We start from the raw sequence: 25,464 nt of genomic DNA, 5'->3' as shown, positions 1-25,464 counted from the left end.
ATGGGTCTCCCACCATGACCCAGTAACTATACTCTCAGGCATTCATGCTAAAAATTCAAAAAACTAATTTGAAAGAAAACTTGCACACCCATGTTTATTGCAGCACTGTACATTATAGCTGAAACATCCTAACATATGAGTAGATCAAGAAGATGTAGTATATACACGCCGTGGATACTCCTCAGCAATCACAAAGATAAACTTATGCCATTTTGACGACATGGATGGAACTTGATATCATGGTGCTAAGTGAAATAAGTCACCAGAATGTTAAATATCCAATGGTGTGTCTGATATGTTGAATATAAAGTAACTAACAGAGGAAGACAAGGTTAGAAACTAACCCTTGACAGCTGACTACAGAGCTGAGACACCAAAGGGGGAGGTCAGGTGGGAGGAAGGAAAAGAACAAGGTGGGAAGGAAGCACAATGGTCAGGGGTGGTGGAATAGGGGTGAGGAGGTGTCGGCACACTATGGTGGCGATACCTGGTGGGGGCTCCCCAACACTACCTCAGTTACAAATTTTAAGTGAATAAATAAATAAAGATACAACAGTCAAGGTTCTTTGTGTTTAGGTATTTTCGGTGACTGTAGTGATTTCCAATTCTCAGCTCTGCCTCAATACACAGGACAAAATGCCCTAAATGTGGATCAGAAAGTGTGTTTGTGGCTAGAAGGGAAATGACCCTTATAACAGATAAAGAGAAGCACAGATTTGACATCTGTCCCAATGAAGCTGCCTTCTATTATCAAACAGTCAGAATTTAGATGAAATGTGAGGAAAAGAAATTATAGTTTAAGGAGGGATTAAATTATGGATAACTTATTTAAGAAACCATTCAGCTTTTTTTTTTTTTCCCTAAGATTTATTTATTTATATAGAAGAGCCAGGGTACAGCCAGAGGTGTAGGGGTGCGAAGACTCACCATTGAAAGAGTGAGGAACAAAACAGGCAGGCTGACGAAATACACTGCTGAGGGGAGCAGCAGGGGAGACAGGAGAGGCCTGCCGGGCCATGTGGGAATCTCTCTGGCCAGCCAGGAATCGAAGCCATGCTGCAGAGGCTGCAGACAGCTTCACAAAGCTGCCTTCAACCCACTACACCACCAGAGAGGCCCAAATTATGGAAAATTTATACATGTAATACATAATATTCACACTTAGGCACAGCACATGTAACAGTCTACCCATTAGAAGATCAGCACATGTACAATGTCATGCACAGGAACTTCACAAGAAAGCAGGATTTTGGGGCCTCCTGCTAACTCTCTAATCTCACCCCCAACCTGGAGTGTAACACAACTAATTCTGGGCTCTGTAACTATGCCACGTACACTCCTGTGGTGACATGTTTTTCTGGCTATTTCCCCAAACCCAAATGTACTTCTCATGCACATATTGTCGCCATATGATACGTCCTTCATAGATAAATCTGCTGCCTTCAATTTTTTTTTTCCAAAGTCTCCTGATTGGAAGAGATTATACAGCTCTCCTCTAGATTCTACCTCTCACCACACCTGCATTATTTTACTTAACAGTAATAATGACCATATGAAATATTATTTACTGAGACCACACACATATTAGAAGAAAACTGTTTGGGGCTAGCATTTTTCTTTTTTAAAAGAAAATATATTCATCTGCTATTTATGCACAGAACAACAGGGATGCAGGCCAGAGGTGCAGGGGGAGAGAAGATTCACCAGAGACAGAGTGGGGAGAAGGACAGGCAGTTCTACTCAAATACACTGCTGAGGGGAACAGTGGGAAAACAGGGGAGGTCTCCGGGGACATGTGGGTGAGCTCCCTGGCCGGGGATCAAACTCAGGCTGTCCTGGTGGTAGCTCTGAGTCTTAACCTCTAGGCCACCAGGGAGGCCCTAGAAGTAGGATTTTTCAGAATCAGTCTCACTGCTTTGTCTCCATGATTCCAACAATATTTGGATAATATAATTGGTCAAACACATTTAAAAATAACCACACAATATAGTCAAAGAAAATTTTGACTTGGAAAAATGTTTGCATTACAGGTAAGAATGGCTAATTATTCTCAGCATCAAGAGAAGGTGGGTCATGAACAGCCTTGAAAAGTTCAGGTAAAAGACAGCAGATCTATAACATCAAACTTATTAACTGCATGTATTTAAAACAAAATCACCCCATTTAAACTCATTCCGTGATTGCTCTGCTGTGGTGAAGTTGACATCACTTCTGTCTCCATCCCCCAGGCTCACCAGAGACCTGGCGCCAGGAAACCAAACCCACCCCACAGCGTTCACCCTCCTGGGGCTCTCAGAAGAGGCCTCGCTGCAGCCCCTCCTCTTCGGGGCATTCTTGGCCATGTACTTGGTCACGGTCACTGGGAATCTCCTCATCATCCTGGCCATCGTCACGGACCCCCACCTGCACACCCCCATGTACTTCTTCCTCGCCAACCTGTCCTTTGCCGACATCGGCTTCACCTCCACCACCGTCCCCAAGACGCTGATGAACATCCAGACACAGAACAAAGCCATCACCTATGCGGGCTGTCTCAGCCAGATGTTTTTCTACATGCTCTTTGGAGGAGTGGACAACTTCCTCTTGGCAGCCATGGCCTATGACCGGTTTGTGGCCATCTGCCATCCCCTGCACTACACGGTCATCATGAACCCCAAGTTCTGTGGCCTCCTGCTTCTTGCATCCTGGCTGTTAAGTCTTCTGGATTCTCTGTTACACAGCTTAATGGTTTTGCGACTGTCCTTCTGCTCACAGCTGCAAATCCCTCACTTCTTCTGTGACCTGGACCAGGTGGTCCAGCTTGCCTGTTCTGACACCTTCCTCAATGAGCTGGTGATATATATAACAGTGGGGGTTGTGGCAATCATTCCTCTCAGTGGCATCCTTTACTCTTATTCTAAGATTGTGTCCTCTGTTTTGAAAATCTCCTCAGCGAGCGGCAGGTACAAAGCCTTCTCCACCTGCGGGTCTCACCTCTCCGTGGTCTCCCTGTTCTACGGGACGGCGCTCGGCGTGTACCTCAGCTCTGCTGCTACCCACGACTCCAGGGACAGTGCAATCGCCTCGGTGATGTACATGGTGGTCACCCCCATGCTGAATCCCTTCATCTATAGTCTCAGAAACAGGGACATAAAGCAGGCCCTGGGGAGGCTCTTCGGCTGCAGAGCAACCCCAGCGTGACAGGGGCTGCTTCCTCAGGCTGTCTGGTCGGGAGCAGCAGGGCTCACAGTCCAAGGACTAAGTCATGATCCTGTCCTCAGTTAGTCAGAGATAATCTGTGGTTTCTCTTATGTACAGAGTTTGATATCAGTGTTTATTACATTATAAATGTTTCTGTATTGTCTTAATTATTTTTAACTGGTCCGAGTAATAGTTTCAGTATTAAGAAAAATATAATTGCTGAATTTTTCTTTAAATTGTTAAAACAGGAAATTGGGTACTTTCAAAACAATAGACAGAAATGGAAGAAAAATATGCACAACTATCAGAAAAAGAAGCAGATTATAGATTATGCGCAGAAAATTCTTGTCATGTCACAGTGCCCAGGCGTGTCCAGGGCTGATATTCACTGTCCCTACTTCTGTCCTTTCCTTCCTTTCTTTGGTGATTTGTTGTTGACCCATAATATTCCTGTTCATGTCATTTTTCTCAGAGCTTTGTGTTTCATTCTTTCTTTCCAGTAGAAGAACTCCTGTCAGCTTCTGTGTTCAGGCAGGCAGACCTGACCGTCATAAACTCCACTGGTTTCTCTGTCTGGGGAAACTTTTATTCACATTCCTATCTGACCAATTCTGCAGGATAGAGTATTCTGGGTGGGAATCCTGTGTTTGGGATTATGAGCACTTCCTTCCTCTCCTGTCCTGGGGAGTGATGGGGGAAATTTGAGGAAAGCCTAATTTGGATGCCTTTGCAAATTTCCTTTCTTTCAGGCTTCCTTTGCTTTGGTATCTGTTTTCTGATTTTTTTATACTTTATCAATGGGGCACCAGGGTGTAGGTCATTTTCTCTTTGAAATTTGGGTGTTACGACGACTTCCTGGACATTCACTCTTCTATCATTCTCTAGGTTTGGAAAATTCTCAGCTATGATTTTGTTGACAAGCGCCACCCCTCCCTTCTCCTTCATCTCCTGGGTTATCCACGATCCTTTTCTTTCTACTTTCAATTGCATCTGACACTTTTCGTGGCATTTCCTTATTTTTCCTTCTATCTATGTCTTACTTGTCTCTGATTTCCTAATTGGGTGATTTATACATTTAGATCCTCCGTTTCTGAAGTTATTTTGTTTGCAATTTTTATTCTATATAAAACACTTTCTATATTTCTATTCATTTACAGTCAGAGATGCCCTGTGTTCGCTTAATATTGTCCATCTCTTTGGTGAAGACTCTGGGTTCTCTATCTTTTTTCCAAGGTCTCGCAGCTGCCTGTCAGGTGCCGTGAGTCACCTCCCATAACTCACGGGTGTATTTAATGTTGTTGCTCCACATCACTGAGACTCCTCTGCTTCTCTATCCTGTATTTATCAGCCAGAACTTCTGTTCTGCTACTTTTTTTTGTTTCTTGTGCTCAGATATTCCTTGGTTTCTAAGTATGTCACCTCATTTCCAGGTGTAGAGCTGGGGTGCTGTGGGTTAGTTTGATTGTTTCTCTTCTAGTTTACCTTGGGGTGAGGTGGGCGGTGGGGAGTCTGGGACTTAAATGTTGTCTCAGTTTGTTGAGAAGTGAATTCTGTCACCTCCACCTCCTCCCCTCTCTCTCCACAGCAAGCTCCAATTGGTCTTCAGTTGTCGTAACTTCTCTTCCCATCTCCCTATAGTTGTTCCTGCCATGGATTGAGTCTCCTGGTGACTGGAGCTGGGGCTAGTCCACAGGGTTCCATCTCTGGACTCAGTTGGCCTGGATATGAAGGGGGCACCTATGTGGGCTTCATGCCCATTCACCACTGTGGCCACAGGCAATGACCACAGGCAATGACCACACCACACCACCAGCCCTGCTGTCCACTGTGGGCCCTGGGGTACAAATGCTTCAAGTCTGCTTGACACATTGCAAAGAAGTGCTGTGTTCTCTGGACCACTGTCCTTTGCTCTGCTCGGGGATCCATTGTGAAGCCATCTGGATTCCCCTGAAAACTCTGATCTCCCCAATCTAGTAGGGGGTGGAGATTTCCTTTCCTGTGCTGGTCACTGAGCTCACAGGGTCCCAAGGCTGTAAGAGGAAACATTTATGTAATGTTGATGGAAGGGAAACTCTGCATCTGTTATGGAAGCAGTATGGAAATCCCTCAATTATTGAAGAATATAAGTGCCCTATGATCCAATCGTCTCATTCTGAGTATTTATCTGGAAAATACACACAAAAACACTTATTCAAAGGGGTGGGTGCCACCCATGCTCACTGCAATGATATTTACACTGGCCAAGATATAGAAACAATCCAAGTGATCGACAAATGGACAGAAAGACGCGGTATATGTAGATAATGGAATACTATTTGGGTATTAGAAAAGATGAAATTACACCTTTTGCAGCTACAGAGCGATAACAACAGAATTATCCTACTGAAATAAATCAATCCCAGACAGTCAAATACCATGTGATTTCCTCATATGTGAGAAAGAAAACAAACGGATCATGTCCATAAAACAAAATATACTTTTGGACTCTATAAGAACAATTAGTGGCTCACAAGAAGATGGTGGAATGGAGGGATTTAAATCAGACACCGGGGACAATGGTATAATGAAAGATAAAGTAAAACATTTAGTACTGAACTTTATGTTGCATATACGTATGTTGATAAATAATCATGCATGCCTGAAATTTATATAACATTATAATGCAAGGTTACTTCAATTTAAAAAATTAAAAGGTAAAGTCAAAGGAAATGAAAATAATTTAATGAGAGTATCCTTTAATAAATAGTTTTGTATTAAAATTAACTTAGATTTCAAAATGAATATTGAAGATATTTTGCATTATAAAATAAAATGTAAAATTATTGAGTATTAGAGGAGCCACACAAAATTAGGCATCCATACTGCATGGGTCACTTTATACATAATACACCAAAGATTCCACAATCTTCAATTGCTTTCTTACATTATTTTTATTATTATTTTTTTAAAGATTTGTTTATTTATACAAGAACAGGGATACAGGCCAGATATGCAGGACGGTGAGAGGATCCACCACAGACAGAGCAGGGAGAATCACAGGCAGATCGACGGAGATACACTGCTGAGGGGAGCAGTGGGTGAGACAGGAGAGGTCTGCTGGCCAGGAGCGAACCTGCACTGCAGAGGCTGCGGACAGCTTCACTGTGCCGTGCTAAACCACCTGTGCCGCCATGGAGGTCACCTGATATTAATTTTAATAATGATCCTCCTAAGTCTGTTTTCTTGGTTCTCATAGTGCAGGAATAATAAACCAGGATTCGGATGGATGTTTTGAGATATAAATGCCTAGAAAGACTTTTGATTATTTTGAGGAAGAGTTCCATTTATGTTGTTTTTAGGGTTTTTGGTGTACATGGATGTTGGATCTAAGTGAAACAATAAACCAGTCAAAGTGGCAGGATATAAACAAAAACAAAATCAGCTGCCTTCATATATATATATATATATATATATATATACATACATATAAACAATGAGTAAGAAGAGGAAAAAAATTAAGAAATTGTACCCTTTACAATCACACCAAATAAATAAAAGTTCAATACTATGGCCTCCCTGGTGGTGCAAGGGTTAAGACGCAACCTATGAAGCAATTTGCAACCATTGCAGCACGGGTCCAATGCTCGGCCTGCCAGGGAGCTACCCACATGGCGCAGCAGACCTCTCCTGTCTCGCCCGCTGCTCCCCTCAGCAGTGTATTTCGTCAGTCTGCCTGTTCTGTTTCCCACTCTGTCTCTGTCTGTCTCTGGTGAATCCTCTCACCCCCAACACCTCTGGCCTGTACCCCAGCTCTTGTATGCATAAATATTTTTTTTTTTTAAAAGTTAAATACCTAGTCAGTAAAGTTAACAAAGGTTATGAAGGGCATGTATAAAGAAAACTATGAGACACTGTTAAAAGAAATAGACAAAATACACAACAAAATGGAAAGTTATTTCTTGCAAATGGACTGGAAGAATCAATGTGGTCAAAGTGAACATCCTACACAAGCAGTACACAGAGTTAACGCACTCACATGAAGTTATCAATGGCACACTTTAAAAAATAAAATACACATTACTGAAATTCATATGGAACCACCAAAAACCCCGGATAGCAAAGCAACTCTGGCAAAAAAAAAAAAAAAAAAAAGGAAAAAATATTACAATACCAGACTTCAAACAATACTATAAAGGTATAGTGATTAAATAATACTGAATAATTAAAATTGTACGGGAACAATAACAGACACAGAGACCAATGGGACAGAATCAAGACCCAGAAACAACCAGACTTACAGGAACAGTTACTCTACAAAATAGGAGCTAGGAACATACACGGGAGCAAGGAGCCTCTTCAGTAAATGGTATTTGGAAAACGGGACACTCATGCAAATGAATGAAACTACATGACTCTATCTCAATACACACACACAAAAAAAACAATTCAAAATGAATAAAAGTCTTCAATGTAAGACGCCAAACCATAACACATAGAAGAAAAAATGGCAAATCGCTGTACAATATAAATTTCAGATGTGTTTGTGGAATCATCCCCAGCATCAAGGGAAACAAAGGAGAATATAAATAATTGGGACTATAGCAACCAAAATGCTTCTGTGCAGTACAAGAAAACATCACTACAGCAATAAGACAATGTACTTAAAGGGAGGATATATTTGCACGGCATAATTCTGACAAAGATATACAGAGAACCTGGGGTGTTGAGGTCCTTCCTCTCCTGTTCCACACCCACAGAGATGTGCCAAGCTCAAGTGAGGTGCCCAGCTGGTGCGGAGACATCTGGTGGACGGAGAGAGGCTCTTAGGCCAAGCCCCGTGTGCCATTAGATTGTCTGATGTAACAAGTTATTTCCTAGAACATGCCTAACTGGCATAGAGACCTGGTATGTGGTGTGAAAACATCCCTATTGAGTTGTGTGGCAACAAAGTGGACATTAGGACAGAAAAAAATTAAGGAAAATCTATTGTTTTCCAAAGAAGACTTTTCAGTACTGAGACGAGCAGTCACAGGTCACTACAAGCCCTTCCTCTGGCTACAAGAAAAGCAATGGGAGACCCTCACTTGGAGACCATTGTCATGCCTGCTCCTGCTCACCGGGGGCTGTCACAGGTCATGCTTTGGCAGTGAAATATGGACACAATTCAGAGGGTGCTCAGACAACTCCTGTTTGATGACATGTTGACCTGTGGGGACAGTGACGCCCAATGTCAGGAGTGGACTTTTGTGAGCAGCTGTCCAGTGCTGGAAGCAGGAGGTGTGTTAGCACTTCCCTGGGCTGCTAAGCAGGACACCTGCCTAATCTTTGAGGGGGTGAGGAGGCATACGGGCTTCAGAGGGACTGTGGCCGCTACAAATATCTTCACTCTTTGGCCCTGCATATTTGGTTAGGAACACAGTCCTTTCCTTCTGGAGATTCAAACACAAGGCTGCTGCAGTCACATCACAGTAAAAACAAAGAAGAAATTCCTATTTGCTTTTGCAAAAGTGCCATGACAACAAGGAGTGTGGAGTCTAAGGTGTTATATAGAGGGCTCGGTTCTCTGCTTTATGAGAAAGGAATAGCACTACTGGGCATATGGGGGAGGGGTCAGTGCGCCAAACACATTTGTGCTTTGATGATTCCAGACATTACGTCAAGGCGGTTCCTCAGGCAAAGATATTTAGAAAATTGAACACGGCGTGAGAATAGGGTGCTGGGTGGTTACAGCTCTGGAAGGTGCAGGAGTTCATGAAAAAGGAGTAACTAAAACTGGATGCACTTGACATCTAACCAAGTCTCTCAGGATCAGAGAATCATTAAGAAACTTTCCTATGCCCCGTCCAGTCCACAGGGAAATCATGAAGAGACAGTAAGGAAAATCTGTCATGAGCTCAGAGCGTGGAGCAGGAGAGTGAGGTGTGGCTAATGAGACTGCATGGAGGGCGGTAAATACCCTGTCTCCCTCGGTCCCTCAGACTGTCCAGCCCGGGACCGGAGAGGACGTGATTTCTGTCTGTGGAGCCCGACCTCTGTCCAGGGACCAGCCCTGGGAGCCCTCCTGAAATCCTGTCTGTGACACAGCCCAGATCCATCCTCAAGCGTCCAGGAGGGTCTCACACGGCTACATGGAGAAGCCCCCCTCACAGCCCCCACCCAGGTGAGTCTCAGAGCCCAGCAAGTTCTTGTGACAGATCCAGGGAAAATGCAAACTGAGAAGTTCTACCTCAGGTCACAGAGATCAAACCAGGCCCAGGGACAAGACGTTCCCTTGTTCTCTTGCTTGACTGACTCATCAATTTATAATTAATTTACTTAATTCGTGTCTCAAAACTGTCCACTGCTCTCAACAATACAGAGATGGTGCTGACAGTGAAGAGACAGGAAGGAAAATCTGTTAGGATGAGACTGAAGGGGGAGTGGGAGGCGTAAATGTTTCAGCAAATTTAGGACCCAGCCATGAAGGACTGGAGTGGAGGCAGCAGGAAATATGTACTAAATGCAAAGGGGAGGCACAGATGGGGTGGGGTGTACGAGCAGGTGATCTGTGTTAGACAGATCCAGACCAATGGGGGCAGATGACCTTCCACAGCACTTGATGAGATGAACAGTGTGTAAGTCCTTCCCTCATATTAGCTGCTCACATAAGTAAAACTTTGTATTTAATATCAGTTGAGGGATCTAAAGAGTTTAACTTGCCAACCATTGCATTCCTGGCAAATCCGCATAGTTTTGCTTGTTAACATTTTACTTTTTTCAATTGTAAGCTGACTGCGCTCATTCTGACAGTTTATTTACTTACTGTGGCTTGAGTTTTCATTCTGGCTTGTGATTCAAATAATCACACAGAATTGGAGTTTTTGAAAATATATGTTTTGACTTAAATCTTCCATATACGTACAGCTAGTTGGGCAAAATGTTTCAAAGTTTTCAATTTTGTGTTGGCCTCAGTCAATCTTATTGTGTCCCACTGTGTATTTAATCATAGCCAGTTTGTTTCACATTCTTAGTAGTAATAAGCTATTATACAAATTGTGTTCATATGTCGCATGTTTCTCCTCATTACTATGTCTCCTCACTTTTGTGATTTGATCTGTTGTTTTTTCATTGAGATTTAATTGATATGAAACTGTAAGTTGGCAAAAAACATGTTGATTTGATATTGACATATTGCAATATGATACCACTGTAACACTGGCTAACCCTCCATTAATAGACACAATTGATATTTATTTTTGTCACAAATCAATTAAGAAATAATCTCTGACAACTTTGCAGGTTATAATAAAGTACTGTTGACTGCGCCATAAGCAATAGATTTTCAGAACCTGATTCACCCAGCAGCTTCAACTGTGTGTCCTGAAATTACTTCTTCCAAATTCCCCATCCCTCTCCATGGAACCGATTTAAGTCTGTTGCAGCACTGCACACACAAGTGATATGCAGTGTTTCTAGTTTTGGACTCCATCACGTAGCAGAATCTTCTTAGGCGTTTGTGTGGTGGCAAAAGTCAGGGCGTCCTTCTTTCTCTTGACTGGATATTATTTGACATTTTATCACACAGAATGTGTCCTTCAACACCACAGTATCCTGGGTGTGTATTACACATTTTATGTTTTACATAATCCATGAATATTTATTATGGACAATTAAGAGCAAATGTGTACATATATTGTGCATACACATTTTATATCTGTATGTGCACACACTGTTGATTCATCCACTCAGGGACTTGTAGCTAATTTCTGAATTTTGCTCCGTAAACAAGGGGTGCAGACAGCTTTTCCATGTCCTGTTTTCACTGCCTCTGTACATGTATGAACACATCATGGAGGAATATATCTCTGCTATTTGGAGGCATCCCGGTTCTCTTTTCAACCATGGCTGATGTGGTTTATTAACCCACTGACAGCCCCACTCCCAGTGCTGACCTTTGGTCACCTCCCTGGGAGCTCTGTCAGCAGCTGTGTGGTGACAGCTCCTGGTTTGGATTTGCATTTCCCTGGTGAGTGATCCTGAGCACCCCTTCATGTGTCTGCTGACCATCTAGGTGTCTCCCCTGGAAAAGACATATTTAGGCGCTCTCTGGTATTTGCATAGGCAATGACTTCCTTGGGACATGAAAAGCAGGAAGCCACACGTGGTGCTACAAACTGAAAAGCTTCTGCATACAAGAGAGAAAAAGGGACACTGGCAGCCAATTTGTTCCTAAAAACAGCCTCCACCTTCCCATCTCCTGGATCACATTCTTCTGTATTCAAAGGACAATCTCGATCTATTCCTCAAGCATATGGAATCCATTTTGTTTCTCTAGGGAGAAATGAGAGCTTTGGATCTGCATTTTCCACTGCTTTGGAAAGTGTGTGATTCCTATTTTCACTTTTTAGTCTTTGCCAATTTACTTTTAGAGAACCAGTGAATGTGATTAAGTTCTTGTTATAACTGTTCTTCCAAAGTCTTAGTTTCTATGGTGCTTAATGCAGTCATGTGGACCCCGCTATATTTAACCAGGCTTTATTTTTCCTGCTATTGCATTTATTTTATGAATTACAACTCGTTGACAGGGCAGGGTGTTAGACTATAGTGAATACATTAATTTCTCACTTAATATCATGGACAAATTCTTGGAAATAGCAACTTTAAGTGAACTTTAAAGCAAATTTAAGTATAGCAAAACCAACTATACTTTAAGTTCATCCATATAAACGAGAATTAAATTTCTGATGGCGGATTTCTGGTCACAGAAACATTACAAAACTTCTAAATAAAGACCCTGACACTTCTAATATTAAACAATACTTGTAATCATTCATCTATTCATTTACTCCCAAGCAGCTTACTCCAGTCAAGGTTGAGGGTAACTGGGGCCTGCCAAGAAGAAGATGGTACAAAGGAAATGACCATGACGGGATGCTGTTCAGATGCAGGGCAGTGGGCCACTCACTGCGGGTGGGGGTGCAGCCTGGTCCAGCCCTCACAGAGAGCAGGGAGGACGCGTCTCAAAGAGTAAACATGGATCTGCTATTTGACATTAATTCCAATAGTAGGCATCTCTCCAAAAATTAAAAAAAAACTAATTTGAAAAAAACCTGCACTCCCATGTTTATTGCAGCACTATATATTATAGCTGAAACATCCTAATATGTGCAGGTAAAGAAGATGTAGTACATACACACAGCGGAATACTACTCAGCAATCAAAAATATAAACTTATGCCATTTGTGGCAACATGGATGGAACGTGAAATCATAATGCTAGGTGAAAATGAGTTATGAGAATGGTAAACATCAGATGGTGTGACTATTATGTGGAATATAAAGTAACTAAATTAACACATTAAGACAAGCTAAAAATTAACCCTTGACAGCTGACTACAGAGCTGAGACAGCAAGGGGGGAGGCTGGGTGAAGGTGAAGAACAAGGCGTGAAGGAAGCAGAATGGCCAGGAGTGGTGGAACATGGGCGACTGGGTGTGGGTGCACTATGGAGGCAATACCTGGTGGGGATACCCCAATATTCCCTCAGTTACAAATAAATACATGAGTGAGGATACAGGGCAAGGTTCTTTGTTTTAAGGTGTGCTGTGTCTTACAATGCACAAAAAAAGCAACTTTCTTTACAGCAATTCTGGAGAGCCGATTCTTGGAAACGTATAACACTTATTTTTGTTGTCCTTAGTGATTTGATTTCCAATTCTCAGCTCTGCTTCCATGCACAGGGCAAAGTGTGTGTGTGGCAGAAATAAGGGAAATAATCCTTACTAGAGGTAGAGGAAGCACAGATTGGACATCTGTCCCAATGAAGTTGTCTTCTGTAATCAAACATTCACAATTCAGATGAAATGTGAGGGAAAGCAATGGATGCAGGGATACAAATATGGATCATTTATACATATAATACATAATGTTCACACTTAGGCACAGCACATGTAACACAATCTACACACAAGAAGATCAGCAAGTGTACAATGTCATGAGCAGGAACTTCACATGGCAGCAGGATGTCAGGACCTCCTGCCCACTCTCTCATCTCACCCTCAACCTGGAGCACCCCTCCTGTCACATCCCTACTTCTGGGATCTCTAACTGTACCAGGAATGCTCCTGTACTGACATATTTTCTGGATATTTCCCCAAACCCGACCTGGTAAGTCCTTCATAGTAAATCTCGAGGCCTACATTTTTTTTTTGTTCAAATCCTCTAATTGGAAGATACACAAGTTTCCTCTAGATTCTACCTCTTCATACAACTTCATTAGTTTAATTTACAATAATAATCACCATGAGAAATATTATTTACCGAGACCACACACATATTTAGAAGAAAACTACTTTGGGGTGAGGATTAACCCTTTAAAAAATATATTCTTCATGGATAGAATAACTAGGGTGGTATATAGAGGACTAACCAAAGACAGAGTGGGGAGCAGAACAGGCAGATCTACTGAAATACAGTGCTGAGGGGAGCAGCGGGGAGACAGGAGAGGTCTGCTGAGCCATGTGAGTAGCTCCCTGGCTGAGGATCAGACTCAGGCTGTCTTGTTGGGAGACCAGAGAATTAACACCAAGGCCACCCGGGAGGCCCTAGTGTAGGACTGTTCAGTCATTCTCACTGATTTCTCTCCATGATACCAACAATATTTGGATAATATAATTGGTCAACATATTTCAAAGAAAATCTCAGGAAATTTTCAAAGAAAATGCTGACTTGGAAATACGTGTGCATTAGATGTAAGAATGGCTTAATATTTTCAGCATCAAGGGTAGGTGGGTCATTAACAGCCTTGAAGATTCCAGGGAACAGGCACTAGCTCTATCACATGAAATTTATTCACAGAATATATTTTAAATAATATCAACATTTAAACCCCATTCTTGATTGCTCTGCTGTGGTTAAGTTTACATCACTTCTGTCTCCATCCCCCAGGCTCACCAGCGACCTGGCGCCAGGAAACCAAACCCACCCCACAGCGTTCACCCTCCTGGGGCTCTCAGAAGAGGCCTCGCTGCAGCCCCTCCTCTTCTGGGCATTCTTGGCCATGTACTTGGTCACGGTCACTGGGAATCTCCTCATCATCCTGGCCATCGTCACGGACCCCCACCTGCACACCCCCATGTACTTCTTCCTCGCCAACCTGTCCTTTGCCGACATCTGCTTCACCTCCACCACCGTCCCCAAGATGCTGCTGAACATCCAGACACAGAACAAAGCCATAACCTACGCAGGCTGCCTCAGCTAGGTGTTTTTCTTCACATTTTATGCAGGTGTGGACAACTTCCTCTTGACAGCCATGGCCTATGATCGGTTTGTGGCCATCTGCCATCCCCTGCACTACATGGTCATCATGAACCCCCAGTTTTGTGGCCTCCTGCTTCTTGCATCCTGGGTGTTAAGTCTTCTGCATTCTCTGTTACACAGCTTAATGGTTTTGCGACTGTCCTTTTGCTCACAGCTGCAAATCCCTCACTTCTTTTGTGAACTGAACCAGGTGATCCAGCTTGCCTGTTCTGACAACCTCCTCAATGAGCTGGTGATATATTTAGCAGCGGGGGTTGTGGGGATGATACCTCTCAGTGGCATCCTTTTCTCCTACTCTAAGATTGTGTCCTCTGTTTTGAAAATCTCATCAGCAAGAGGCAGGTACAAAGCCTTCTCCACCTGCGGGTCTCACCTCTGCGTGGTCTCCCTGTTCTACGGGACGGGGCTTGGCGTATACCTCAGCTCTGCTGCTACCCACGACTCCAGGGACAGTGCAACAGCCTCTGTGATGTACACGGTGGTCACCCCCATGCTGAACCCCTTCATCTACAGTCTCAGAAACAGGGACATAAAGCAGGCCCTGGTGAGGCTCTTCAGCAAAACAGCAGCCCCATCATGACAGGGCTGCTGTGCTCAGATTGTCTGGTCGGGAGCAGCAGGCCTCACAGTCCATGGACTAAGTCATGATCCTGTCTTTAGTCAGAGATAATTATGCTTTGACTTATTTACACAGCTTGACAGTAGTTTTTCATACATTAAATAGTTTTCTGCATTTCTTTAATTATTTTTAAGTGGTCTGTGTACTGGCTTCAGTATTAAGAAAAGCATAGTGTGCATGATTTTTTTTTTTTTACTAAATTGTTTAAAATAGGAAGTTGTGTACTTACAAAATAATGGAAAGAAATGGAGAATAATGTGTACAAATATATCAAATTATGGATTATCTACAGATAACTCCTGTCATATCAAAGTATCCATGAGTGTCCAGGACGAACGGTCACTGTCCCTTACTTTGATTAATTCCTTCCTTCACTTTCCTGTTTGTTGTTGTTGACCCATAATACCCCTGGTGATGTCATTTTGCTCAGGGCTTTGTGTTTTATTTTTTCTTTCTCGTAGAAGAACCCTTTCCAGCTTTTATTGTCAGGCAGGCAGACCCGATGGTGATCAACTCCATGGGCCTCTCTGTCTGGGGAAGCTTTTATTCACATTCATATTTGAATAATTCTGCAGGGTGGAGTATTCTTGGCGGGAAGTCCTTGTGTAGGATTATGAGCTCTTCCTCCTCTCCTGTCCTGGAGGGTGACTGGGGAATAATGAGAACAGCCTCATTTGGATGCCTTTGCAAATTCACCATTTTTTATGTCTCCTGAAAATTTTCTTTTTTCTGATTTTTCATACTTTACCAGTGGGGTGTCAGGTGCAGGTCATTTTCACGTTGTAATGCGGTTGTCGTCTCTACTTCTGGACATTGATTCTCATTTCATTCTTTAGGTTTGGAAAATTCTCAGCTATGATTTTTCAGAAAAGTGTCCCTCCTCCCGTCTCCTTCATCTTCTGAGTTACCCACTATCCCTTTGTTTCCACTTCCATTTCAGTCTAACATGTTTTGTAGTGTTTCCTTATTTTCCTGTGTCTGTCTTATTTCTCTCTGTTTTCCTTATTGGGTGATTTATACACTTGGATCTACAATTTTTGAAGTTGTTTTTGTTTGCCAATTAATTTTCTTGAAAACACTTTCCATATTTGTGTTCATTTATTGTCAGAGTGCTTTCTGTTCTCTTAATATTGTCCATCTCTTCGGTGAAGACTCTCTGGGTCTTTATCTTCTCTCTAAGGTCTCGCAGCTGCCTGTCTGCCCTGAGTCACCTCCCATAACTCACGGGTGTATTCAATGTTGTTGCTCCACGTCAATGAGACTCCTCTGCTTCTCGCTCCTGTATTTATGAGCCAGAACTTCTGTTCTGCTACTTTTTTCCTTCATGTGATCGGATGTTCCCTGATTTCTAAGTATTGATGTCACCTCATTTCCAGGTGTACAGCTGGGGTGCTGGGGGTCAGTTTGTTTCTCTTCTAGTTTACCTTGGGGTGAGGTGGGCAGTGGGAAGTCTGGGACTTAAGTGTTGTCTCAGTTTGTTGAGACGTGAACTCTGTCACCTCCACCTCCTCCCCTTCCATCCACAGAAGCTCCAATTGGTCTTCAGTTGTCCTCACCTCCCTTCTAACCTCCTTCCAGTCGTTCCTGCCATGGATTGAGTCTCCTGGTGACTGGAGCTGGGTCTAGTCCACAGGGTTCCATCTCTGGACTCAGCTTGCCGGGAACTGAAGGGGGCACCTATGTGGGCTGTGTGCCCTCCGCTGTGGCCACAGGCAATGCCCACAGGCAATGATCATAACACAACCACAAGCCCTGCTAGGGTTGCAAATGCTGAGGCACCGGGTTGCAAATGCTGCAAGTCTGTTTGATATGTTGCAAAGACGTGCTGTGTTCTCTGTCCGACCCATCTTTTCTCTGTTCTGGGATCCATTATGAAGCCATTTGGGCCCTGCCTGAAAACTCTGATCTCCCCACTCTGGTAGAGGCTGAAGATTTCCTTTCCTGTGCTGGTCATTGAGCTCACAAGGCCCCAGGCTGGAAGAGGAAACACTTATGTCATGTTGGTGGAAGGGAAACTTGTGCATCTGTTCTGGAAGCAGTATGGAAATCCCTCAAAAATTGAAGAACGTAAGTTCCCTGTTATCTAATTCTCTCACTGTGAATATTTAGTTGTAAAATACATGAGGGGGTGGGAATTGTATGGGGACTATAACCAAGATGAAAATGCATACATTGTGCAAAAATGAAAAATGATGCAATAATATGTAAAAGGAAAACATTTTAGAAATAAACACAATCAATATGACCCCCCAAAAAAATATACATGCTAAAAACACTAATTCAAAGAGGTGTGTGCCACCTATGTTTACTGCAATGGTACTTACAATACTTACAATCGCCAAGAGGCAGAAACAATCCAAATGATCAACAAATGGACAAAAAAACATGGCATATATAGATAATGGAATACTATTTGGAATATTAAAAAGATGAAATTGCGCATTGTGTAACAACAGAAGGATAACAATTGATTATCCTTAGTGTAATAAGTCAAGCCGAGGGGCGGAGCAACATGGAGGTGAGGAGACGCTGCCAGTAAGATCTCCCATTAAAAAAAAGTTAATAGGGAGGAAAAGGGGCAGGTCCCAGTGAGAACTAGGACACGGAAGATAAACGGGTGACGCCAGCAAACTGCCCGAAGAAGAAAGTTGCCATAAAAGAGGACCAGAAGGGAGGAAAGCGCCGAACCCTGCTCCCCTCCCCCGCCCACAAAGTCGGCACTCTCCGACCAGCAGAGAGGAGGGAAAAAAAAAAAACTAAAAGGTCCAACAAGAACAAACTACGCAGCAAGCGGGACTGTGAGTGGAAATGAACTATTTCAGCCACCACACCCCGTGAACGGGAGCTGTGGAGAACCCTGCAGGATCCACCGCGGAGGTGAGCTCCAGGCGCCATTAAAGAGAGCCCCGCCCCCCAGGAGGAGACCAGCACCAGCACACAGCCCGGTAAGCTTGCTTGGAAAAGCGGCGCGCTGGAAAAGCAGACGCGGATCGGGATCGGGATTGCGCGGAAAAGCAGTGCAGTTGAAAAGCAAACGCGGATCCAGATCGCAGCTGCCCAGGTCCCCGCGCCTGCGACATAGGCTTGCAGGGAGACGCGCGGAGGCCCTCACTGAGTGAGCAGGAACCAGGCGCCCAGGCACGGGAGCGGGATTCAAAAGGTGCCATTCCCGCGCCACTGATATGGGCTACAGCCCGCGTCCTGGAACTGAGGGCTTTGGAACAGAGACCCGGAGCACGAAATTAGGGGCGTGGGTTCCCCACGACGGCGGGGCACAAGGCAGACACAGCACCCCAAAGCCGTTGAGGTTTACCCTACCATTCCCGCTCTGTTCCATGTCCCACAGGGTGGAAAATCAGCTCCCCAAGGGCTCTAGGAGAGATCTCTGGCGCCACCTAGTGACTTGAAACCAGCAGAGGCTCCTGGAGGAGCCAGTGGCCAGGTGGGGAGTTAGCCCACGCCGGGCCCCTTCCGACCAGTAGTCTGAGCCCACAGGGGGAGCGGGCACCCACGGCCGGGGCAGGCCGGGCGCGCAGAAGAGTGTGCCTGAGACCGGACGCGCAGGGAGTGTGTCCCACATCACCATTTTAGAACTGGGACATTTCTTCAGTAAAGACTACCTGCAGAAGGTTTCCTCAGGAGCCAATCTCCCTAATGAACACTGATGCAAAAATCCTCAATAAACTTTTAGCTATCAGAATCCAACAATGTATCCATAAGATAATTCACCACGACCAAGTAGGATTCATTCCACGGACACAAGGATGGTTTAACATCTGAAAATCAATCAACGTTATCCAACACATCAACAAAAAGAAATATAAAATCCATATGATAATATCAATAGATGCTGAGAAAGCTTTCGACAAAATGCAACACCCATTCATGATAAAAGCCCTTGAAATTCTTGGGATACAAGGAACATACCTCAACATCATAAAGGCCATCTATGACAAGCCAACAGCCAGTATCATTCTCAATGGTGAAAAGCTGAAAGCAATTCCATTAAGATCTGGAACAAGACAAGGATGTCCACTCTCATCACTGCTTTTCAATATAATACTGGAAGTCCTAGCCAGGGGAATAAGACAAGAGAAAGACATCCAAGGAATCCAAATAGGAAAAGAAGAAGTCAAGCTATCACTATTTGCAGATGATATGATAATATACATAGAGAACCCCAAAAACTCCACAGAAAAACTAATTCAACTCATCAATCAGTTCAGTAAAGTGGCAGGATACAAAACCAACACACAAAAGTCAGTAGCCTTCCTATACACAAACAATAAATCTGAAGAAGAAGAAATCAAAAAAACCATCCCTTTTTTTATTGAAACAAAAAAAATCAAATATTTGGGAATAAATCTAACAAAAGAGGTAAAGGACCTATACAAAGAAAACTATAAAACACTGTTAAAAGAAATAGAAGAAGACACAAAGAAATGGAAAGACATCCCCTGCTCATGGATTGGAAGAATAAACATTATTAAAATGGCCATCCTTTCAAAAGCAATATACAGATTCAATGCTATTCCAATCAAAATTTCAATGTCATTCTTCAAAGAAATAGAACAATTATTGATGAAATTCATATGGAATCACAAAAACCCCCAAATAGCCAAAGCTCTCCTAAAAAAAAAAGAAGGGAATGGAGGCATCACACTCCCAGACTTCAAACTATACTACAAAGCCATAATCATCAAAACTGCATGGTATTGGAACAAGAACAGACATACAGACCAATGGAATCAAATAGAAAATCCAGAAATAAACCCACAGATTTGTGGTCAACTAATCTTTGACAAAGGAGCAAAGACTATGCATTGGAGCAAACAAAGTTTGTTCAATAAATGGTGCTGGGAAAACTGCGTCGCTACATGTAAAAGAATGAAGCTTGACCACTACCTCACACCATCCACAAAAATCAACTCAAAATGGATTAAAGAACTAGACATAAGACCTGAAACCATAAAATATATAGAAGGAAATATAGGCGAAATACTACGTGATTTGCACATCAAAGACATCTTTACAGACACATCACCCAAAGCAGTGATAGGGAAGGCAAAGATAAACAGCTGGGAATACATCAAATTAAAGAGCTTCCGCACAGCAAAAGAGACAATAATAAAAAGAAAGAGAAACCCCACCAACTGGGAGAACATTTTTGCACCCAACACTAATGATAAAGGACTGATCACAAAAATCTGCAAAGAGCTGATGAGACTCAACAACAACAAAGAAAATAATCCAGTCAAAAAATGGGCAGAAGAGCTAAAAAGAAACTTCTCTGAAGAGGAAATGCAAATGGCCAACAGGCATATGAAAAAATGTTCAACATCCCTTGTCATCAGGGAAATGCAAATCAAAACTACCATGAGATACCATCTTACACCAGTGAGAATGGCACATATTAAAAAAACTAGCAACAACAAATGCTGGCGAGGGTGTGGAGAAAAAGGAACTCTCCTGCACTGTTGGTGGGAGTGCAAACTGGTCCAACCACTATGGAGAGCTGTGTGGAGATTTCTGGACCTACTAAACATAGAGCTTCCATAGGATCCAGCAATTCCACTCCTAGGTATTTACCCAAAGGACACAGAAACATCAATTCCAAAGAACACCTGCACCCCTATGTTTATAGCAGCACTGTTTACAATAGCTAAGCTTTGGAAACAACCCAAATGCCCAAAAATAGATGACTGGATCAAGAAGATGTGGTGCATATACACCATGGAATATTACTCAGCATTCAAAAAAGATAAACACATGCAATTTGCAGCAACATGGATGGCGCTGGAAGGGATCATGCTCAGCGAAATAAGCCAGAAAGAAAAAGAAAAATACCAGATGGTCTCACTCATAGCAGGAATCTAGAAAACTTAAATAAGGGACCAGGAAAATGAATAACTATAAGAAAGTGAAAATCAAAATCAACAAAAAACTATGAACCAGAGACACTTTTAGGGGGGTGGGGGTGGGAGGGGAGGGATTGGGGTCAGAATGGGGGGGGGCTGCAATTGTATGGGGAATATAAAAATAAAATTTTTTATTTAAAAAAAAAAGTCAAAAAAAAAAAATAAGTCACGCCGAGACCTCAGTCCAATACCATATGATTTCACTCATATGTGATAAAGAAATGGATTATGTCCATAAAACAAAATATGCTTTTGGACTATAGAACAACAAGTAGAAGCTCATAGGAAGATCGGGGAAGTGATGTGGTGAAATCAGAAACCAAGAAAATGGTATAAGGAAGGGTAAATTTGAAATTTTAGTAATGAAGTGAAAGTCGCATACACATCTGTTGCTTAATAATCATGCATGCACACCTGAAGTGTATATAATTTTATAATGCAAGGTTACTTCATTTTAAAAAGTAAAAGGTAAACTCAAAGTAAATGGAAAACTGAATGGGAGTGTCTCCTTTAATAAATAGCTATTCATTAAAATTAACTTATGGTTCCAAATGAATAATGAAGTTATTTTGCAATATAAAATAAAATGTAAATTACGAATGTGAGGAGCCATAAAAAATTAGGCATACATACTGTATGGGGCCCTGTATACCTAATACACAAAAGATTACACCATTTTCTATATTATTTTTTAAAAAGATGTCCTTAAGTCTGGTTTCTTGTGTCTAATAGTTTGGGATTAATAAACCAGGATTCAGTGGATGTTTTGATCAATAAATGCCTGTGGAAAGAGTTTTTATCCCTTTAGGATGAGTTCCATTTATGTCCAGATTTAGGGTGTTCAGCAGACATGGATACTGCATCTAACTGAAACAAAAACCAGTTTAATGGGGCAGGATATAAACACAAACAAAATCAGCTGCCTTCCTATACATGAACAGTGAGTTAGAAGAGGAAAAAATAAAGAAAAAGATCCCATTTACATTCACACAATAAAAATAAAAGTTAAATACCTAGTTAGTAAACTTAACAAAGGGTGTAAAGGCCTGTATTAAGAAAACTATAAGACTCTGTTAAAGACATAAAAATGACACAAAGAAATGGAAGGTTATTTCTTGTGAATGAATTGGAAGAATCAATGTGGACACAATGAACATCCTCCAATAAGCAGTCTACAGAGTCAACACATCACTTGAAATTTTCAGTGGCACATTTTAAGTAATAAAACATACATTTCTGAATTTTAATATAAACACAAAAGACCCTGGATTGCACGGCAATTCTGACCAAAAAAGATCAAATGTCTCTACTACAATAGCAGACTTCAAACTATACTATAAAGTTACGATAATTAAAACAATACTGGATAAAGAGAATGGTCAGAAACTATAACAGACACAGAGACCAATGGGATAGAATCAAGACCCCAGCAATAAACCAGAATTATAGGAACAGTTAATCTTCAAATTTGAGCAGAGAACATACACCAGAGCAAGGAGCCTCTTCAGTAAATGCTATTGGGAAAACTGGGCACACACGCAGAAGCGTGAAATTAGATGACTCTCTCTTAAAATACAGAAAAATCAATTCAAAATGAATAAAATTTTGATGTACGACCCAAAACTATAACACACATGAGAAAACTTGGGGAAACTCTCTGCAATAGAAATTTCAGATGTGTTTGTGGATTCATCTCCGGCAGCAAGGGAAACAAAGGAGAATATAAATAACTAGGACTGTATCAACCAAAATCTTCTGTACAGTAAAAGAAAACAGCAACCTAACAGGAAGACTGCACACATAAGGGGAGGTTATATCTGTACATCATAATTCTGACAATTAAAGAAACACAAAGTAACTGGGCTGTTCAGGTCCATCCTCTCCTGTTCCACACCCACAGAGACGTGTCAAGTCCAAAGTGAGGTGCCCAGCTGGTCAGGGACATCTGGTGGAAGGAGAGAGGGTGTTAGGCCAAGTCCAGCGTGCCATTAGATTGTCAGATGTAACATCGAGTCATTTTCCAGAAAGTGCCTAACTTGCAAGGGGAACTGGAGCGGGGTGTGAGAACATCCCTGTTGAGTTGTGTGGCAACACCGTGGACATTAAGGACAGGAAAGTTAAGGAAAGTTGATTGTCTCCTAAAGGAGAATTTTCAAACTGAGACGAGTCCGTCGCAGGTCACTACAAGCCCTTCCCTGGCTGCTAGAAACCAATCGGAGACCCTCACTTGGACATCCTTGTCATGCCTGCTCCTGGCTCCCCGGGGCTGTCACAGACCCTGCTCTGCTGTGTGTATGGGCAGATTTAGGGGTTGCCCAGACAACCACCGATGGGGATGAGGATGGTGCCCTGAGAGTACGGTGATGCCCCGTGATGGGAGTGATTTTGGTTGGAGCTGCCCCTGTGCTGGCGGTGGTGCGGGGTGTTAGCCCTTCCCTGTGCTGCTAAGCAGGACACATGCCTACTCTGTGTGTGTGTGGGGGGGGCGAGGAGGTGCACGGGCTTCAGAGTGAGTGTGGCAGTTACAAATATCTTCACTCTATGGCCCTGCACATTTAGCTGGTTAGGAACACAGGCGTTTCCTTCTGGGGTTTCAAACATAAGGCTGCTACAGTCACATCACAGTAAAATCAAAATAAAAAATTCCTATTTGCTTTCACAAGAGTTCCACGCACTCAAGGAGTGTGCTGTCTAAGGTTTTATATAGAGGAACTCGGTTCTCTGCTGTGAGAGAGAAATAGCACAATTGGAAACACTGAGGGGTCTCGCTCCCAAAACATTTGTGCCGAGATGATTCAGGACAAGTCAAGACGGTTCCGGGGGACACACATTTAGAAAACTGAACGCAGAGTGAGAATAAGGCGCTGGGTGGTTACAGCTCTGGAAGGTGCGGGAGTTCATGAAAAAGGAGTAACAAAAACTGGATGCACTTGACATCTAATCTAGTCTCTTGGGATCAGAGAATCATTAAGGAACTTTCCTTCTGTCCAGGCCAGTGTCCACAGGGAACTCATGAGCTCAGAGCTTGGAGCAGGAGAGTGAGGTGTGGCTAATGAGACCGCGTGGAGGGCGGTAAATACCCTGTCTCCCTCGGTCCCTCAGACTGTCCAACCCGAGACCGGAGAGGACATGATTCCTGTCTGTGGAGCCCGACCTCTGCCCAGGGACCAGCCCTTGGCGCCCTCCTGAGATCCTGTCTGTGACACAGCCCAGATCCATCCTCAAGCGTCCAGGAGGGACTCAGACGCTCCATGGAGAAGCCCCCCTCACAGCCCACACCCAGGTGAGTCTCAGAGCCCAGCAGGCACTTGGGACAGATCCAGGGAAAATGCAAACTGAGAAGTTCTGCCTCAGGTCACAGAGATCAAACCAGGCCCAGGTACAAAAGATTCCCCTGTTCTCTTGCTTCACTGACTCATCAGTTTATAATTAATTAATTTGTGACTCAAAACTGTCCACTGCTCTCAACAATACAGAGATGGTGCTGACAGTGAAGAGACAGGAGGGAAAATCTGTTTGGATGAGACTGAAGGGGGAGTGGGGGGCATAAACGGTTCCAGCAAAGTTAGGACATAGCCAAGAAGGTCTGGAGTGGAGGCAGCAGGAAATATGTATTAAACGCAGAAGGGAGGAAGAGAAGGGATGGGGTGTACGAGCAGGTGATCTGTGTTAGACAGATCCAGACCAATGGGGGCAGATGACCTTCCACAGCACTTGATGAGATGAACAGTGTGTAAGTCCTTCCCTCATATTAGCTGCTCACATAAGTAAAACATTGTATTTAATATCAGTTGAGGGATCTAAAGAGTTTAACTTTACCACCATTCCATGACTGGCAAATCCGCATAGTTTTGCTTGTTAACATTTTACTTTTCTCAATTATAAGTTGACTGTGCTCATTCTGAGAGTTTATTTACTTCCTGTGGCTTGAGTTTTCATTCTGGTTTGTGATTCAAATATTCACACAGAATTGGAGTTTTTGAAAATAAATGCTTTGCACTTAAATCTCCCATATACGTACAGCTAGTTGGGCAAAATGTTTGAAAGTTTTCAATTTTGTGTGGGCCTCAGTCCGTCTTATTGTGTCCCACTGTGTATTTTAATCATAGCCAGGTTTTTTCCCATTCTTAGTAGTAATAAGCTATTATACAAATTGTGTTCATATGTCACATGTTTTTCCTCATCACTATGTCTCCTCACTTTTGTGATTTGATCTGTTGTTTTTCATTGAGATTGAATTGATATGAAACTGTAAGTTGGCAAAAAACATGTTGATTTGATATTTACATATTGAAATATGATTACTGCTATAACACTGGCTAACACCTCCATTAATTACACAATTAATATTTATTTTTGTCACAAAACGATTAAGAAATAATCTCTGACAACTTTGCAGGTTACAATAAAGTACTGTTGACTGCGCCATAAGCAGTAGATTTCCAGACCGTATTCATCCAGCAGCTTCAAC

At 42.7% G+C, this 25,464-nt stretch overlaps 1 protein-coding gene and 1 pseudogene across 2 annotated transcripts; both read left to right on the top strand.

Annotated features, from left to right (window-relative positions):
• Window positions 1-2,340: 2,340 nt before the first annotated feature.
• Window positions 2,341-3,180, top strand: LOC311180619 (olfactory receptor 7A5-like; the record flags this gene model as incomplete). The annotated part of the gene is made up of 1 exon (XM_084248535.1): window positions 2,341-3,180. One exon carries the CDS (start codon window positions 2,341-2,343, stop codon window positions 3,178-3,180), a length of 840 nt encoding a protein of 279 aa, XP_084104661.1.
• An 11,016-nt stretch (window positions 3,181-14,196) lies between these two features.
• LOC311180618 (olfactory receptor 7A10-like) lies at window positions 14,197-15,036 on the top strand (annotated as a pseudogene). Its single transcript has one exon. The product of its transcript is annotated as an olfactory receptor 7A10-like (transcript).
• The last annotated feature ends 10,428 nt before the right edge of the window (window positions 15,037-25,464 follow it).

This window comes from Talpa europaea (genome assembly GCF_964194135.1).
Source record: "Talpa europaea genome assembly, chromosome: 12".
Lineage (NCBI taxonomy): Eukaryota > Metazoa > Chordata > Mammalia > Eulipotyphla > Talpidae > Talpa > Talpa europaea.
This window is presented reverse-complemented; position numbering and strand designations above follow the sequence as displayed.